Source organism: Pseudovirgaria hyperparasitica (genome assembly GCF_010093815.1).
Source record: "Pseudovirgaria hyperparasitica strain CBS 121739 unplaced genomic scaffold EJ05scaffold_4, whole genome shotgun sequence".
Classification (NCBI taxonomy): Eukaryota; Fungi; Ascomycota; class Dothideomycetes; order Acrospermales; family Acrospermaceae; genus Pseudovirgaria; species Pseudovirgaria hyperparasitica.
The window spans coordinates 1,707,292-1,720,566 of record NW_022985552.1 but is presented as its reverse complement, the minus strand read 5'-3'; the positions used below and the strand labels follow the sequence as shown (position 1 = coordinate 1,720,566).

Genomic DNA, 13,275 nt, shown 5'->3' with positions numbered 1-13,275 from the left:
GTTTGAGAAACTAGCCAGATCCTTCCTGATCCAAACTTATGAAAGCCCACGCGAGACTGAGAGGGAAGACCAGGTTTCGTTGCCAGGGTTGACAAGCATTCGCCACTGGCGACATCGCATACCTTCACACAAATGCGACAAACATCAAGGATCAAGTTCGCTGTCCTACATTGGTCGACATACAACTGGCCTATCATATATATAGCTGTACACGACTTCTGCTAACGTGCAAATACTTACAGCAGGTCTGGCGACACAGACATGTAAGAATGTTTGTCCTCGACGTATACTCATTACTGCGCCCAGCGCATACTACATCCATATGCTCAACATGCCCTTGCCTCCATATGTCTGCTCTTTGCACCTCAATATCTCACTTCAACATATCTGAGCTTTTCACCTACACACAGATGAGCTTCAACACGAACTCTTTACTGTTAGCACAGAGTCCATTCCAAACGGTAATCTAGCCATCACACACAAGCCGAGTCAATGTTCGGTAATGCATTTGGCAATCGGGGTTGCATGCCTCGCCATCGCGGCAGCCACCTTCGGGAACAGGAGGGAAGTCGTTACGCTGCCGCCCGTCGGCTGAATCAGCGAGCCATCATCCAAAGGCACATGGGGAGCCAGCCAGCCGATCTCGAACGGTACCCGGTGAATATGGGACGGAATCCATACGCTGAGAACCCCATGATTGCATATCGAAGAATGCAAGCCGCATTAGGCCGGTACGATGGAGTTGGAAGTGGGCTCGGCGGTGGACTTGGAGGTGGACTTCGAGGTGGACTTCGAGGTGGACGTGGAAGATTATTTGGAGGCACTGGACGAGGGCAAAACCAATTCATGGGCTTCGATGACGACGACATGTGCCGTCGCGGACGGATGGGGCTGATGCGGAGGCCAATGTACAGCAACTATGTCGACATTGACTCCGACGATGAGGACGATTATGACTACGACTCCGACGATGATGAGTCATTATACTTTAATGAGTATGGCACTTAGTGACAGTTTCAGGTCTGATAGGCTGACACATAAAGATATGACGAACCCTTCCTTCGATCACGACCAAGAGGTCTTGGCAGGTATTGAGAGGGCCGGGAAGAAAAAACATAAAGACATTGTCGTTGATCGCTTCGCTCGCGCTTCGCTCGCGTAAGAATACAGCTTGCAAACTCCTTGAAAGGCATACTACTATGCTACGAGGCACTGCAAATACTATCTATTACATGGACTCGGAATAATCGCATATCGTGTGGACACGTTGCTGCGTCATCCGAATGTTTATATTTTCGCTAGTATACACGCAAACCCTAAATTAGTTCTTCCACTTCGGTAGTACGAATATGGCGCTAAAATACTTGCTTATCGAGTCATCACTGTCATGCGAAGTCATTCTACCGCTATCTACAGTAATAGATCACATATACGTTATCGAATCTGTAATTCTAATACAGCTGGCAAGTTCGCTTGCAGTATTCTCGATCGCAATTCGAAGCGAAAATTACGAGGATACATATGGGCGTGACCTCCACCATTTTCAACATCTTCCCGCAGAGTGTCTCACAGTCATGTGAAAAATTAGTGATAAGCAGGTACTATCATTATTATATCTATCACTGCTTAGCCTAGAAGATAATCTGTTAGATACAACAGAGTCCTAGTGTGTGTGATATCTTAGGCAGGACCATGGAACCACCAAAATCATATACTGCAAAAAGCCATTACCAACAAAGGAGCTAAGAGAGCCTAAGACTTAAAATATAGACTTAGTATCTTTTAGAGTAAAGAACCATGTAGAGTAACGCCATTAAGTAAGCCATGTGCATGCATCGTAGTCTCATTTCCAGCCTAACACTACACGTGAACATCCGATATCCAGGTGACGCTAGATCATGAGACACTCGTCGTCCAATTTCATGACCATGATCCCGCCGAGCGATATTTTGCGTAAGTGATGACGATCCTTACCGCCATTATCAACTCGAAATGTCATGGACGACCATAGGCATCTCACCCTAGATCAATTGATATCGCTTAAAGCAGTCCTGCGCATCAAATGGCATGCCTGTCTTATCCTCTAACAATTCCGCAACCCTCTTCCACAATTCGTCTTCGGCCTGAAACAAGCTGTGCACCAGCGCCTCGTCGTGTGCTGGCGTCCACTGTGCAAATTTCTCCGGCTCCTGCCTTGTTAACTTCTTGTGACGGATATGCATATAATCCTTGGGATCCAGCTCTTTGCCCTCCAGGGCCGCAATACGTGGTCCATTGCGAACGAAACGCCCGTAGACAGCAGCGTCGGTGAGGAGGCCTGGAATGCCGGCGGCTGCGCGGTCAGCATTGAGTAGGCGGGCAATTTCACTCCACTGAAGTTTCTCGATGGTGCGAAGGCGCAGGATTTCGTGGTTCTCAGGGTCGTGTTCGGGCATGGAACGCTTTGAGTAGTGTATTTTTGGTGTGACTTTGGGCGGGTTACGCTTTAAGTGATGGGCACGGGAGAGATGAACCGGGGCCTCGAGGTAGGGTTCACGGACAGCAAGATTTATGGAACGGTTCTGGGGCGAATTGGGCATCGGTGAGGAAGAGTGATCACTGGTCCCAGCGGTGGTAAAGTCTCCGTCTTGGGAGTTTTCATCATCTTCGAGGCCTTCGTCGAGTTCTAAGTCTTCATTTTCGAGGAACAGTGTACCCGCAGAGCGGCGGTTAGAGTCTGGTTTAGGTAGGGTTCTGCGAAACTCGGCATTGGAGCGACGGGTTGGAGACGGGGCAGCGTCTTCGTCGGTGGAGCTTCCGCGATCGTAGACGTCGGCGGTAGCTTTACGCTTGCGTGAATGTGATGGCACTTCCTCGTGGTCATACATCACAAAATCGCCATCAGCGGTCTCGGTCTGGCCATTGAGTCTGGAGGAGACAAAAGTGAGTAGGAATATAAGCAGCTATATTCAGAGTGTCTCGTACCTAACGTTGCGGTTGTGAAAGCTGGACATCGCGGAAAACTTGTCAAATTCTGACTGTATGGCAGTTCTAGACGTTGTGAGCAGTACGAAATAGGGTGGTCAGAGGAAACAATGTCACCTCGTATGGGCTCGGTAGGCTAAAGGATCAACAGTGTCGGTATAGTATCAGGAAATCGAGATTGAAGAAGTGAGAAGGAAGTTAGTAGGGAAATTATAGGTGTGACACGTCGTAAGAATATATATACACAAGTCAGAGAATCTTCGAGAGTGCCGGGTGGAAAGACGGACACGCTAGGCAGAACAATAGAAGCTTGTGTTGTGAATCAGCACCATCGTTTGCCGGGTCGGTCACCATTGCCTCGACAACGCTGAAGATACGCATCGACAATAGAGTTACGGTGAAGAACACGCCGCGTGGGACTTGCCGTTCGAAGAACGGCAATAGTGGATTGGTTCGTGTGATACGTATCGTGAATCTTTGTCCCTATGTTTCTTGCATCAACATGGCTAGACTTCACATTACCTTATTAAGTATTAGCCTACCAATCGAAAGCGTCTGGCCCATTGGTTTACCTAGTTCATATTATATGGAATGATGTACATACATTGACAATAATGACGTGTGAAATCGAAAGACAGTAGATTCATAGAACGAGATAGAACTAGGATCGCGTGCGTCAAGTAAGAATATAATCCACCTCGCAAAAGCCCTAGCACTCATGCATGTCCACAAACTCCGGCGATCACCCCTGAAATATAGATAGTGTAGACCATGCTGTGTCCTCCGTTCGAAAAGATGATTAGGGGCTGAATAAATTTGTGTTGAATCCGTTGCTCGAATTCCAAGTGGTTTACTTGAAGAGTGAGGGTAAAATGAATAATGTTAGAGCGTCTGTTTCATCAACGCATGGTGGCGTAGTGTGCAAGAGCGGTTGCCCTCATCTCTTTAGCGCGTGTTTTGGAGCTCGAGTGTGAGATCGATTCGTCTTCTGGATTTTTTTTGGAGGAGAACATCTCTTTGAGAAATTGAATGGAAGATATCGAGCTCTTAGTTGAAATAGAAGCGGTCGAGGTATTTTCTGAACTTGTTCGGTAGGACATTGTTTTTTTGTGTTTCGCTATGCCGATGAATGAAACCTAAGAACAGACAGGACAGGTTGAGTCCAAATTGACAAGAACAGGTATGCCGATCGATTGTTAAGTCGTAGTGCAGGTGTTGTAATTCAGAAGTTATCAACAAAGATTGGTTGTTGTGCTCCAAAGGGGGAACATTATGCCCGTATATATACATACACTCCACACATAAAATGTAATACAGCCGAGAACTAGGTCCGAAAGGAGGCTCGGACCAGCCTTACGTAGCAGTCAGCGCATGAGAACCACATTGGCTTTGTTACACCGTACGCAGAATTGATGACTGAAGAACTAGAGACGCATCAGTCGTTGACTGGGCGCAAGGACTAGCCGAAGTTGGTAATGTAAGCAAGTCCGAGTACCACTCGGAGTTCTGCCATTGTCTGAGGCTTGGTGCTTCGCGGGGAGTAGATCGCGCTATTATAGGAGTCATCAAAGCGCCCCAGAATCCATCAAGGTCTTATTACTCGTTAGTAATATGAGTGTATGCGCAAGCTTTACCTTGAATTTACGGAGACAATCCCTGTATGTGATGTGTTTCGGTGTCCTTTATTGGGTATGTCGATGACTTCAAGGTGAAATGGCGAGAGACGACACCGCCAATCCTGCACCAGGTGCTGATCCATCGACATGAACTGGCGCACGATATGGAAGATATTTGACGCCCTTTGGCACTTTTGACAGCGCGTCTTGGGGCTTTGTTCTGACGTACATCCATGTCTGTGCAGGGGAGGAACCTCAGATGGATGAATGGTGTTGATTGCCAAGCTTGACCAGCCGCATCCCCCCGAGAGCACGACAATGGAAGGCTGCGTGGTGCGAAAACGGATAGTCTAGATGTAGAAAGAGAAGATTGTGTCAGACGTCGCATCCGCGAGGTTAACCACAGCATAACAACATCAATCAGAATCATCAGAGTGGCCAGGTGGATGCATTATCTAAAAATAAGTGGAGACCAGAAAGCACGGCCCCTTAGGGTCAAAGGGCTTGTCTTTGACTTTTGCCCTTCCAATCATCTCGACATGTGTTCTGTCACTGTACCACTCATTATTTTCATCAATCTCTCATACGAGATACCATCAGATCCTACTCAGCACTTCTTCGAAGAATGATTGCTACATACATTCTCGCGTCCTCCATCGGCGTTGATGACTCTGAAGTGGCTTTCTCCGATTGGCGCTTTAAGTCCGAGGTCAGTCAAGTCCGAAGTAGGATGACAAAGACGAAGACGCCACGAGCCAGGAATATACGAAACATATACGTTCTATCTTTTAGGACGGCTAGTCTAGCCTGTACTAAATCTTGCATCGAGATATCCGATCTCTGAGTCAACAGCGTTTTAAACAGGCCGTCTTCACTCAGGAAACGGGCTCGGTCCAGGATACACCGCAGGACTCTTGTATCCGTTCTTTCCGACCGATCTAATACCAAGAATCACATTGTCCTTGCTCAGAGGCACAGTCACGCTGCTCACGTTCCCAATAAGGACACTGTGTGACCACATTGGCGCCGTCGTCGCTCTCCACACTAGCTCGTATCCCTCAAGATCCTCACTATCAGAAGCAAGCCATTTGAGCTCACTGTCATTTCCCAGGGTCGTTGTTGTGACTGTTAGATTTTTGACTTTGCCTGGGGCATTTGCGATGCTCCAAAGCCCGACCAAATTAACCTTCGCGACTCGTGTCACATACTCATAATCGACGAATTCTGCCAGGTCTCCATACTGAATTCCGTTCTCGACACGAACGTCTTGATGTTGATGGTCGAAATTCTCGTTGGGCTCGCTATATCTTAATCATTCAATTAGTAAATAATGGTCTGAGTGCTCAAGACGATAGTCCCTGGTTACCTTATACCGGCATAACCCTGCTGCAGAAATGCAGAGTGGTCACCACCCCTGAGGAATCGATCCAGGCGATATATGACTGCGATGTTCATGCCCGTAGCATTATTCGATGCGACTTCGGCCATGAACCTAGCCAGTTGGCGAGCTGGGGAGTCATTCTCACCGCCGATACTGAGCCTCGATGCAGCAAGAGCAGTTGATTCTGTGAGAGGTGGCCCCTGAGCGAACAGACGTATGGTATATGGGTCGCTAATGTTGTGCTCGCCCCTCGAGCTCCCGATGATGTCGTTTGTGATCATACCCTCGATGTTCACGCTGGCATTACGATATCTCTGTGCAAGGTTGGCAGCTCCGTATAACCCTTGCTCCTCGCCAGCGACTGCTACGAACGCTATACTTGCTTTCGGTCTCCTGGTTGCCATGATTCGAGCAAGCTCCAACGATACTGCACCATGTGAGTCATGTGCACAGAAATGGTTGATACACCTACCAGCAACGCCAGACGCGTCGTCATTAGCACCGGGTGCATCAGATGTATAGTCCATGATGTCAGTCACCCGACTATCATAATGTCCTGAGACTATATAAACCCGATCTGGGTCTGTGGAACCCTTTAAAGTAGCCACAATATTTGATATCTTCACAGGGAAAGATATCCGATTTGCGACTGACTGGATGTACGATGGTACAGTTACGGTCATTTGTCCCTCGGAAGCTTCAGCATACTTCCTCATTTCTGCCGCTATCCAGTCCCGGGCGGCGCCAATGCCATGCGTGGTTGAGTTCTGTGTAGACAAAGTATGCCGAGTCCCGAAGGAAACGAGCTTGCTGATGATCGCTTCAATCCGACTTGTATCAATTTCTGCCAAAGCAGCCTTCAAATCGTCATCCGGGGCTTGTGGGATAAGTTCAAACCCGACATCAGATGGTGGCCATGCAGCATTGGCGCACGAGACATAGTTACCAGCGTTCACTGCAACTGCATCAGGTAGGTCTCGGACAACCTGCAAAGTATCAAAAATCTGTGCAAGAGCCGGTGCTATAACACAAGAGCACAACAAGGACACTCCCTTCATGGTTAAGGAAGCCAAGGTCTGGCAGCCGAGACATATCGCATCAGTTGCGGTTCCTTACATCCTATATATACTTTTATTGGTCCCCCAAATATAAGATTCTCCATGTTCCCGGCTTTTCCTCCTTGTCTATATGAGATGTAGTGCCTCGTCCATTTTGCCAAGTGCAGTAATCTTTACTCTTTCCGGAAGGTCAGCATCGAGCTGATAAAAAGTCTTACAAGGGTTCTCAATTCAAAATCGCGGGGAAGCTTGGCAGGATAGTAACTCGTCACTATCTGGCTATCATCTGGAAATTCGGTGATATGCAATGTATAACGGGTATGATACTAAGGAGTCTCCCAACATTTGCCGTTTCCATCTCCAGACTCAAAACAGTAGTGGGTAAGCTGCGGCGCAGGTATATATTGTATAGACTACGAGGACCCGAGAGTAAGGAACTCTTCCCTCTGATTTTGTGTCATGCCTGTCCTTGAGCAAAGTCTTCTAAAATTGACATGTTATTTCAATTAGAGGTCAAGCCGCTGATACCCATGGCTTGCGTTGTTGTGAGACCAAGGCGCGCAGCCGCTGTCACATCCGGATCCGTTTAACCTATCTAGTCGGCGGTCAACACCTGCCCGGCAGAATTTCTTCATGACATCTGGCGAGAGTTGCCTCAGTGTTTACAACTACTTGAAGTCCATATCCATATATCTAAACTCTCAGCAGCGCCTTGCTCATTAATGAGTGGTTCTTGTCCTGTACATAGCTCTAGACTAAGACAATGGTGAGTGCTCTCGACTCTTTCACAGAAATCTACCAATCTCAAACGAATGACGTAGAACACCCTCTTCAATTCCGCACTGCGGCAGTCCGCATCCATACGAAAGGACCTCGAGGTCTTTGCCGATGCTCCCGCTGCTTCGCCAGCCCTCCTCGGTATGTCTACATCCGTGCCCATCGCACACACGACTGATAGCCTTTAACACAAGGTCAAATCAGCGCCTCCCTTACCTCCTTCTCCCGTACCGTCGACGACTATTCCAGACTCGCAAAGCAAGAGATCGTTGCTGCGAAACAAGATAAGGCATTTGAGCGCGTCAAGACATTCAGGAGCGAACTGTCGGATTACCGTGATCAATTTAACCGGCTGAAGCAAGACAATGAGGCAAAAGTATATCTATCAATCACCCTTCAAAGAATAGCACATTGATGTACGATCTAGCAAACGACACTTGAACGCACAGAGCTCTTTGGCCGTCGACCACACAATACCGCAACGCCCGAAAACCCATATTCAAACAATGCTAATGCGCAGCACTCACCATGGAGGCCGGCTAATGCACCACCACCAGAAGCGAACCCTTACCATGCAACACGAGAAGGCCATGCGCTGCGTGAGAGCTCATTCATGTCGCAGACAAATGCTCAGCTAGATGAGTTTCTAGATCGAGGAAGAGCAGTTTTGGGAGATCTAGGGACCCAGAGGGAGATGTTGAAGGGAACGCAGAAGAGGCTGTACGGGGTTGCAAACACGCTGGGTATCAGTAATGACACGATACGAATGGTGGAGAGGAGAGCAAAGCAGGACAAGTGGATATTCTACGCTGGGGTGGTCATCTTCTTTGTGTTTTGTTATTTTGTGCTGAGATGGTTGAGATAGGACGGCCGTGGCGATGTTACTTCCTCTGGGCTTAGCACGGCGTTGTTGGGGACCGGTATGTGCAGGGGACTGAAATTTGAAGACTTTGTCTCTCCCTTTCAAGATGAAGGCGCAGAGCCAACGAGATGTTGGCAGGTTGCCAATCTCCTTTGAGTAACAATTTCCACACAAGTTTTTAACTCGATACACTCCTGACGCACGATGCTCTCTTCTTCATACTTGTATCATTTCATCTGGTGGTGCTTGTACTAAGTGGGTTTGGCACAGAACCCCAGTATCTTGTAGCTTCTCTACACTGTTGAGAAACATAGAATTTGGTACCGCTTATAAAATCATCTTACTGATTTTCTCATGATAGTGCAGATTTTTCGCACAAGGAGTGTCGAACACCCTAACAAGGGCGGCTACCAATCTGTTTTACGCCTGCGCAGCCTGATATACTGCATTTCGTACGCCTCACAGACTGAGATTGGCATATACGAATGTAGCGATCACAAGAGTTTCACGACTTCATTGAGAACAGTGAACGAAGTAATGCTGCTACAGTCTTCTGCGTACATAAGGCATGCTACTTCATAACCATTGATACGCTGTGGGTATACTTGATAGAAAGGAGATTTACTTTGATTGACCAATCCAGGTAGAAAAAGTTGTACTAGTTAAGTAGCTCCTCTACTCTGAAGACCTCTCCAAAAGCTCGTTCCTGGTGGATTACCTCTAAGAGCACCTCCCCCTGACGAATATCAAAGTGACCTTCTCAATCATAGTTTGTTTGTAGCATAACCCACCAACAGCCGTCAGCCATCCTTGCAGCTGTTCCAGTCCAATACCCACCAGTAGTTCAATTAAGCTTGCTAATGACGCCTTCAAAATTTCGGACAGTGGTCCCATCGAAGTTCGAACTAGGGCTCTAATTCTGCGGCGCTAGTCAATATTAAAGGTTGTGCCATTAGTGGAGGGCCCGAGCTGAAAGTCCTAGAGTTCAGGGTAACCATATAACTATGTTGGAAAGCTATCAGCTGGGAGACGATTAATTCGATACTTTGTAGGATGATGATACTCATTGATTCCAGTTTGCAGTCAATGGAGAACGCTAGCGTTCTTTAGATCATATAAGGCAGTATTGGGCGATTGATATTTGGCCATGCCCTCGAGCCGTCACGTATATGCCCTGTTGTATCTCACGTCATGAGAGGAACTAGTGAACATCGATATATCGTTATCCATTAAGATAACATGTACTCTACCTTCCTCCTCTGTCTGATCATTGTAACGACTAAGGTTCGCGATTAGTCACAGTCTTGGGATTCCGGATTTTGAAATGCGTGTGGATGGGGTCTGTGCCAAATTAAATCAATTCGTGGACTGTTGTCGGCCATGATCCGAAGGGGTAAATGACAGGTATGTAGATAGTAGAGAAGACACCTCGTCCTAAAGAAAGTGTCAAATCAGCATGCCTGTCAAGAAATAGCGATCTGGTACCCTTGAAGTCATGAATAGTAAGTATGTGTTGAAAAGAAGAAAAGCGGCATGATGGTGTATCAACTAGAACAAGAGAACTGAAGCGGAGAGGAGAATCATGCCCTGCTATCAGATCGAGGTTTGTTCAGCTGTTTTCTCTGCTTTCTCTCGGTACTTCGACCGCTTGGTTGGTGTGATGGTGATGGCATGCTCAGTGTCTCCGTGTATCGTCGGTTCGAACATGGCTCATCGACCAGAGGTCGACTTATGCCACAAGTATCAGACTCAGGATATCGCTCCGGCTCTGACGAATGTTCAGCGGCTGACGAAGGTTGTGTGGCAGTCCTGGTGAAAATTGGGTGTGATAAGGGCGATTGGCATCGCCTGTTTATAAACCCAACTGGAGGTTGTGACAGAGTTGTATATTCTGCATCCCCGGTGGAGTAATTGATGCTAGGAGAAAATATTCCATTTTCAGGATTCCATAATTGCACGTATGAACTTTCCGTCGTTTCTCCATGTATTTCTTTTATTCTTACTCCATCTCTTGGCTGCAAATTGTCCGCACTATATTCAGGATAGACCCTGTCAGAGTTGCTGTTATATAGAGAGGTGTCGGCGTAAGATGAGTCCGACGATGATGACTGGAATGGGAACCGGGTGGTATATGCCTTCGAATCAAATACACCTGAGCGCTCACTGGTAAAAGTGGTACCTCCTGCAGGGCGCTGTACAGCCTGGCCCATGTGGTACTTGAGAGTATCATCTAGATCCATGATGCTTTCGACCCTACGAGGTAGATACACTGAATTAGTCGCTGAGTCTGTCGTGCCACTGGACTCATATGAGTTTCGCAGATGCAATGCCATTCCTACAACCTGTCGAGTCGTTCCTTTAAGCACATGAAGTCCAGAATCGTTTCCTTGCCAGTACCAACCATCCGGTAGCTGCTCGGCTGGTGCAAAACGACCTTCGATGTTGTCGGATGGGAGGAACGGCACATGCGTGTAATGGTGCGTGCGAGCTTCTGCAGCCGACTTGAATGTCTCTGGAACAACGTTGAGATCGTCCCCCATGGCCTCGGCATACTCGATGGCCGCTTGGGGTGATGTATTGATGTCTGCAGCCCCAGCATCGGCCCTAGGACCGCCCCAAGTGCGCTGACCGGCAGTGAAGATACCATAGACCATATAAACCCAGTTGAAGAACGGGTTTACAACAAACATCAAGGGGTAAAGCATAATCTTGTATCGACCAAGCTTCGCACCAAAATAGAGCATGAGTGCCCAGTTCAAGCCCAGTGATACACCAATGAAACCAACAGGAAGATCTTCAATCTTTCTTGAAGTCGTCATGAGCGAGATAACCATGATAAAAAACAGAAGAGCGGTCGTACGTATGGTATTTTGCGCGAAGCGCATCAAGCATAAGAGGGGGTAGCGTTTCCAGAGTCGAATATCGGTAAGCATACAGACCTCATTCGTGATAAAGCCTAAGAACCACCGGCGACGCTGCTTGAGTAAGCTATTATACTCCTGTACTGCTTCGGTCTTGCAGAAAGCACCAGTATTCATCTGAATCTGGTATCTCTCCTTGGCGCCTATCATGAAGAGGTGCGTGAGCCAACGATCCTCTCCAAGGTGACACTTGCCATAGTCAAATAGATCTTGACATTGTTCAGCTTTGTCAGCGAAGTAGTATTTTGCCATCTTCCTGAATGCGGAGAATCTGAGGATAGTCAGTGCTCCTGGCAGACAAGTGACTGCCCCGCAGCCAGACTCCACGGAGCGCTCGAAAAGCTGGCCATGAATGTATTCCATGTCCTGCAGGAGTGTAATCAAACTGTTCTTCTCTGTGGTTGATGTAATGACGCCGGTTTGCGCGAGCATATTCCTCTTGCTTCCTGGCTTCAGCTCCATCTCGTACATGAAATTTTGGATGCAAACTTTGTCCAGTATACAATCAGAGTCAATGAAGAGTACAAAGAGGTTGTCATTGCGCTTCAGGTACTCAGTATAGATCTTATCAATAAGTTTGAATGTCCGTTTTTGACAATGGCGCTTTCCTCCATGTGGAAATCGTGAGACAGTGATCCTCGTACCTCTGTAAGCGACATCAATGCTTTTCGGGTACGAGTCGAGGGCCAGCGGAACCCCGAGTTTCTCGATTGTCCTGAGGTAAAGCTCGTCTTCTTGGTCACCATCGAACGAAAGAAACACGTGTAGACACGATGGAGGATATTCACAATCGACAAGCGAATCTACGGTCCTGAGTAGTATGTCTGGTTTTTCTTTGTAGCACGGCATGACAATAACCACTTTAGGGGCCGAGGCTTCGTCCAGTACATGTTTGATCCTTTTAGTCCTGCCAAAGGAGTGCGTGACTAATTGATAGACGCAAAAGAGCCAGGGTATTGTAAGTAGACCAGCGAAACTCCAGAAAGCAAACCACTGGAGGAAATGGACCATTACTTGAGGGAAGTATCTTACGAGTCGAGGAGGTAGAGGTAAGGTAACGATCATGATTGGAAGGAATATCGCCCTTCGCCTATTCATCAGTCTGTGCTCTGGTTTCTATGGAAAGGCTCATACCTGACGGCTGTGAACAAAACCATGATAATGACGGCAAGGATTCGAATGCTTTTACTCTCGGCTTTCCGGTATGCTTTGATAAGGCAGTAGAGGAAGGCAGCTATCCACAGAAACCACTCCAGGAACGCGGCCAGCATAAGCGACCCCATGATGGCAGTGTATATGATCTGAGACTTGTTCAATGACTCCCTGAAATAAACACAGGTATCAGTCGCCTACATCTGCTGTCGCCCACGGATTTGCAATCGTCGATATGTCATCCTCGCTAGCATCTCGTTTTACTCTTGTCCACCACATCTCGCAATTACGTCGTGTATTCATTGATCTGACCCTTGAAGGAGTGCCGGGAGAAAGAACAGATATTCGTGAACGTTCGCGGTGCCTTCGAAGCTGCTGGGTGGTTCCTTTTCCCGGGAATATAGTATCGGCGATTACAACCCGAGCCGACATAGATGTGACTTGCGCAACGACCTTAATACTACCTAGGTACTGAGATCCAAAACCGAGATCGACGAGAGAACATCTATCAGGAACAGGCAGGTAAGAGTAACGCACATTACGG

At 47.6% G+C, this 13,275-nt stretch overlaps 5 protein-coding genes across 5 annotated transcripts; 2 read left to right on the top strand and 3 right to left on the bottom strand.

The window, feature by feature from the left end:
* Positions 1-345: 345 nt before the first annotated feature.
* On the top strand, positions 346-1,222 carry EJ05DRAFT_290161 (uncharacterized protein). Its single transcript, XM_033740517.1, has 2 exons — positions 346-995; positions 1,044-1,222. The coding sequence occupies exons 1-2, from the start codon at positions 493-495 to the stop codon at positions 1,093-1,095; spliced, it is 555 nt and encodes a 184-aa protein (XP_033603046.1). The 5' UTR covers positions 346-492; the 3' UTR covers positions 1,096-1,222.
* A 579-nt stretch (positions 1,223-1,801) lies between these two features.
* Positions 1,802-2,950, bottom strand: EJ05DRAFT_290163 (uncharacterized protein). Its single transcript, XM_033740518.1, has one exon. It carries the CDS (start codon positions 2,865-2,867, stop codon positions 2,022-2,024), a length of 846 nt encoding a protein of 281 aa, XP_033603045.1. The 5' UTR covers positions 2,868-2,950; the 3' UTR covers positions 1,802-2,021.
* A 2,097-nt stretch (positions 2,951-5,047) lies between these two features.
* On the bottom strand, positions 5,048-7,051 carry EJ05DRAFT_462674 (putative zinc metalloprotease). The gene is made up of 3 exons (XM_033742691.1): positions 6,434-7,051; positions 5,947-6,388; positions 5,048-5,887 (listed from the first exon to the last, which is right to left on the bottom strand). The coding sequence occupies exons 1-3, from the start codon at positions 7,017-7,019 to the stop codon at positions 5,452-5,454; spliced, it is 1,464 nt and encodes a 487-aa protein (XP_033603044.1). The 5' UTR covers positions 7,020-7,051; the 3' UTR covers positions 5,048-5,451.
* A 612-nt stretch (positions 7,052-7,663) lies between these two features.
* EJ05DRAFT_462672 (V-snare-domain-containing protein) lies at positions 7,664-8,997 on the top strand. The gene is made up of 4 exons (XM_033742690.1): positions 7,664-7,785; positions 7,841-7,937; positions 7,991-8,172; positions 8,224-8,997. Exons 1-4 carry the CDS (start codon positions 7,783-7,785, stop codon positions 8,659-8,661), a joined length of 720 nt encoding a protein of 239 aa, XP_033603043.1. The 5' UTR covers positions 7,664-7,782; the 3' UTR covers positions 8,662-8,997.
* Positions 8,998-10,799: 1,802 nt separating this feature from the next.
* EJ05DRAFT_436616 (uncharacterized protein) lies at positions 10,800-13,010 on the bottom strand (the record flags this gene model as incomplete). Its single annotated transcript, XM_033741756.1, has 3 exons — positions 10,800-12,663; positions 12,729-12,880; positions 12,933-13,010. Coding segments are annotated over 3 exons (2,094 nt in total), but the record flags the coding sequence as incomplete, so codon positions are not given.
* Positions 13,011-13,275: the final 265 nt, after the last annotated feature.